This window comes from Ruditapes philippinarum, unplaced genomic scaffold (genome assembly GCF_026571515.1).
Source record: "Ruditapes philippinarum isolate M1 unplaced genomic scaffold, ASM2657151v2 ctg9461_1_1_1_1, whole genome shotgun sequence".
Classification (NCBI taxonomy): Eukaryota; Metazoa; Mollusca; class Bivalvia; order Venerida; family Veneridae; genus Ruditapes; species Ruditapes philippinarum.
The window spans coordinates 1-5,308 of record NW_026863281.1 but is presented as its reverse complement, the minus strand read 5'-3'; the positions used below and the strand labels follow the sequence as shown (position 1 = coordinate 5,308).

Here is a 5,308-nt window from a genome sequence, read left to right as displayed (position 1 = left end):
GTTATTTCTCCATGACAACTGGGTCACTCAAATTGAGTCTAATGGTCATATTTCTGCCACCACTGATTCAAATATAACATAGGATTAGTTGTTAATCACTTGCATAGAAATTGGTTATTACTGGTTAGTTATCCAGAAAAGCTGGTAAGGTGGATCCACCATTATGTTGATTTTCAGTGGTATATGACTAAAACAATTCCTAAACAAAGACATTTTTCTGGTTATTTGTGGATGGTACCTGAGCCTTTTGATTTTGATTTATTAGAATCAGCAATAAAAAAACAATAATTTTTTGTGAAAAGCATTTAATATGGGGACTTTGGGGTACACAGTAATTAAACATTGCCTTAGTTAATAAGCTTAAATCTGATTACATTCATTTATTCTTTTTTAAAAAACACTAAATAGAAAAGTATTGCTATATTGGATTTAAGTGCCCATCTAAGCATATATAGTATGTGTGTAGATAAAGTCAAAATATCTTAACATTTTGCTCATGTTTATGATAGTTTATAGGTGTGAAGAAAGTTGTCATTTTTCTCATCACTTTGCCAACTACTGTAATACAGTTTCTTTGTTTCTCCACACCAGCATACAGCATATGGATTTTTCAGATTCTTCAACACCACATTTCCTGTAGAACAATCTCCTGATACCTCTTCTATAACATTTCTGTTATAATCACACACAAAGACAGAACCATCATCTGACCGTGACATTCCTCTTGGCCAACTCATACCACTATAACTACCTACCACATCACCCTGCCAGTTTAATCTTGTCACTGTCTTCATGCCTATGTCAGATACATAGATAGAACTTCTGTTACTTGTGATATAATCTGGATTTTTGAAAATATTATTTCCATCAATTGTTGTTTGTATTACGCCATTCAGGTCAAGGATCTGAAGTTTTGCTGGATCAGCAAATGACACAACAAGTTTACCTTGGTAACAGCTGATACCACAACAGTCTCCATCAACCTTAACAGTGTGCCTCATTATGAGTTTGTTTGATGAGATTGATATAAACTGTATTGAGTGTTCGTCAGGAAGTGTGGCAGCAAGGTCAGTACTGGTTACTGTGGTGATATTCCATGGTTCACCATCTAGTTGTAGTTGATCAGACACAGATTGACTGCTGGTATCCACCATCTTTACAGCGTTGTTGTTGAAGTCAATGATGATAAGAAGATCAGGAGTCAGCAGAGTCATTCCTGTTATCCAGCACCTGTCTTTATCTTTTGATGATTTCACACAGATTTTTCCCTCATGTGAAGATTGTCTAGACATTATTTGTACAGACTGAGATTCTGTATTTAAAGTTTTGTGTGTTAATGTACCCAGTGACTTCTCTGTTTTGAACAGATTTGATATTACATCATTTGATTGAAAGTTGTACTCTTTGATATCAAATGATGACAGTGTAGGTAGTTTTTCCTTCATAACTTTGATTTTATTCTCTGCAAGTTTTAAATCAATGAAGAGTTTGTCAGCTTGTTTTGTTGTGTTGAGCTGTTTGATTTTGTCTGATGATATCTTCAGCGATTTGGTTATATCTTTACATGTTGTTTCTACTGCTTTCAGATGTTTGTTGTTTTCTTGTTCTATGACTTTAGCTGCATCTTCAGTTTGTCTCTCAAGTTCATCTAGTCTTTGGTTGATTTCTTGGCGGAACTTTTTAATGTCAACTAATGCATCTTTGAGAGAGCTGTTTGATTTGTATGTCATGTTCTTGACATCTTTTAATATCTGTTGAAATTTGTCAGAAGTGATGTTTACTGCATTCAAGATAACTTGATATTCTTTGCTGTCTAATATATCACCAGAAATGTCTGGTATATAATCAACTTTGCAGGAAGTAGCTTGATGTTCAAGGGTAACACAAACACTGCAGAGTAATTCTACATGATCATGACAGTAGAACTTGATCAGTTCTTTTGAATGTTTAAGACAGGGTGTAGTTATTACATCAGACTGGCCTGTGTGAATGGATGGTGACGGTTGCTGCAAAACTTTAGGCATATTCGTAGCGTCCTGAAGCTTATGATGTTTGGAAAGCCTACTTATTCTGTGGGCTGTAAAGCATGTCTTGCAAAGGTGTTCCTTGCAGTCGGTACAGTAACCATAGGCAGGTAGTCTAGACCCTTCCTCGTCACAAGGCTGGCAGTAAATTTGAAGATCTTCATCCGATGCCATGGATATTGTTGATGATGAAAATTGTTTTGATGCTTTCTTTCCTGGGACTGCCATGTTTTACCTGAAAAGTATTACAATAGACTCCTGAATTAAGAATATTTTGGGTTTCCCAGCTATTCCGTAGGTACAAACAAACTTTTACAGTTAGAGCTTTGAAAATAAGCTCATCAGGTTGTGTTGAGTAGTATACCATAAAACTACAACGGTAAAAGTTTGTATGTACCAACGGATTAGCTGGGAAAAGTCCATATTTGCCAAGTTCTGGATAATATCTATAGATTACTATGTATTGTATGTTTTCATAAACATAAAACTCAAGATTCATTGATGATTTGACACAGAGGTAAAGTCTAGTTTATACTTCCAGGACTTTTTTGTGGATAAAAGTTTTGTTGGGAAAATAATCAAGGAAATATACATTGTTCATTTCATATTTTTTACTTGTTTTATTTGTGATGAAAGTTGATGTTATGGTATATAATTATGCCCCCAAGAAGAGTGGGTATATTGTTTTGCTATTTGATCGGTCTGTCTGTCAGTAGACCACATGGTTTCAACTATTTATCACAAAATCTTCATATTACATATACTGATTGGTCATAACTAGTAGATGACCCCTTTTGATTTTGGGATTACTAGGTCAAAGGTCAAGGTCACAGGGGCCTTAAATGTCAGAATGGTTTCCACTCATTATCTTTAAAGCTATTTATAGTCTTAACCGCCTCCGTGGTCGAGGGGTTAGAGTCGATGACTCCTAATCCAGTTACCTCTCTGGCGTGGGTTAGATCCCCAGGAGATGCTTTGGTAGTTTAGCGCGGAGGAAGGTAGTCTAGTACTGGTGTAACTCTCCAGGAACGATGGTTAGGAAACTACCTGCCTATATGACTGAAATACTGTTGGGAAAAGGCGTAAAATGAAACAAACAAATGAAAACAAAATCACAAAGTCTTCATATTTAACCAACTGATTAGTCATAACTTGTAAATGACCCCTATTTGGGGTCAATAGGTCAAAAGTCAATGCCACAAGTGCCTTAAAATAAAGGCTAGAGTGGTTTCAGCTAATTATCTTGAGAATTATCTATTACAAAATCTTCATATTTCACATATTGATTGGTCATATGTAGTTGATGACCCCTATAGATTTTGGGATCACTAGTTGAAAGGTCAAGGTCACAGCGACCTTAAATTTAAGAATGGTTTCCACTGATTACCTTGAAAACTTTTTATTACAAAGTCTTCATATTTCTCATATTGATTAGTCATAATGTGGTCACTAGTTCAAAGGTCAAGGTCTTTATATTTCACATACTGATTGGTTATAACTAGTAGGTCATTATTTTTCTTTATTCCTTAGCTGAACACTTCCAGGTACCCATGGCAAGTTTCTATATTAAAATTACCAATAGTATGAGTCAAGGGCTAGAAAGTGGGGCATATGTGTGGTTCGACATTTCTTGTTATTAAAAGCTTTTCTGTATGCCGCCTCTACATGGAGTGGTGATCTACATTTGCCTTTATCTGTCCATTTATCATGCTGGTATGTTGTCCTTCCAAAGACTGACAAAACAGTGAAAAGTGGGGGCATCAATATATTATGTTTATCTTCATTTAATTCTGTTTTTGTAAAATATTTTTATCGTAAAAAAATGGTTTACTTGGAACAGTACATGTTAATTATTTAAAGTATATTTTGCAATCATGAAGAATATTATATTGTTTATTATGCCCTGCCATATAATGGCTGGGGCATATAGTGTTACCCTGTACCGTCATTCTGTCATTTCGTCATCATCAGTTTCCGTTCATTAACTTAGTAACAGTTGCACACATTCAACTCAAATTTGGCATATGAATATGTCATGAGAAAATACAGGTCAAGTTTGAATTTGGTCATGGTTCGATGAATTTTGGCAGAGTTATGCCCCTTTTACTTTGAAAATGCTATGAAATTTTCAGTTTCCGTTCATTATTTCTCCAACGGTATTACACATTGGTCATTTGGAATGGAATTGGTCATGGTTCGATGATTTTTGGCAGAGTTAACCCCTTTCACTTTGAAAATAATATGAAATTTTCAGTTTCCCTAACGGTATACACATTCAACTCAAACTTGAAATATGGATATGTCATGAGAAAATACAGGTCATGTTTGAATTTGGTCATGGTTAGATGATTTTTGGCAGAGTTATGCCCCTTTTACTTTGAAAATAATATGAAATTTTCAGTTTTCGTTCATTTATGATCTCCCCAACAGTATTACACATTCAACTCAAACTTGACATTTGGATACGTCAAAGGAATGCGCAGGTCAAGTTTGAATTTGGTCATGATAAGATGATTTTTGGCAGAGTTTTGCCCCTTTTACTTTGAAAATAATATGAAATTTTCAATTTCCATTTATTATCTCCCCAACAATATACACATTCAACACAAATTTGACATATGGATATGTTAAGAGAATGCGCAGACCAAGTTCGAATTTGGTCATGGTTCAATGATTTTTTGCAGAGTAATACCCCTTTCACTTTGAAAATAATATGAAATTTTCAGTTTCTGTTCATTATCTTCCCAACAGTATTACACATTCAAGTCAAACTCAACATATGTATATGTCAAAGGAATGTGCAGGTCAAGTTCGAACTTGGTCATGGTTCGAGGATTTTTGGCAGAGTTATGCCCCTTTTACTTTGAAAATAATATGAAATTTTCAGTTTCTGTTCATTATCTTCCCAACAGTATTACACATTCAACTCAAATTTGACATATGGATATGTCAAAAGATTGCGCAGGTCAAGTTCTAATTTGGTTATGGTTCGATGATTTTTGACAGAGTAATGCCCCTTTCACTTGGAAAATAATATGAAATTTTCAGTTTCTGTTTATTATCTCCCCAACAGTTATAATTACACATTCAACTCAAATTTGACATATGGATATGTCAAAAAATGTGCAGGTGACAAGTTCTAATTTGGTTGTGGTTCGATGATTTTTTGCAGAGTAATGCCCCTTTCACTTGGAAAATAATATGAAATTTTCAGTTTCTGTTTATCATCTCCCCAACAGTATTACACATTCAACTCAAATTTGACATATGGATATGTCAAAAAA

General features: G+C 34.7%; 1 protein-coding gene across 1 annotated transcript; it reads right to left on the bottom strand.

Annotated features, from left to right (window-relative positions):
• Positions 1-365: 365 nt before the first annotated feature.
• On the bottom strand, positions 366-2,264 carry LOC132721695 (uncharacterized). The gene has a single exon (XM_060706046.1). It carries the CDS (start codon positions 2,250-2,252, stop codon positions 501-503), a length of 1,752 nt encoding a protein of 583 aa, XP_060562029.1. The 5' UTR covers positions 2,253-2,264; the 3' UTR covers positions 366-500.
• Between the last annotated feature and the right edge of the window lie 3,044 nt (positions 2,265-5,308).

Coding starts and splice junctions, on each gene's coding strand:
- LOC132721695 (XM_060706046.1), bottom strand. CDS start 2,252: ATGGCAGTCCCAGGAAAGAAAGCATCAAAACAATTTTCATCATCAACA.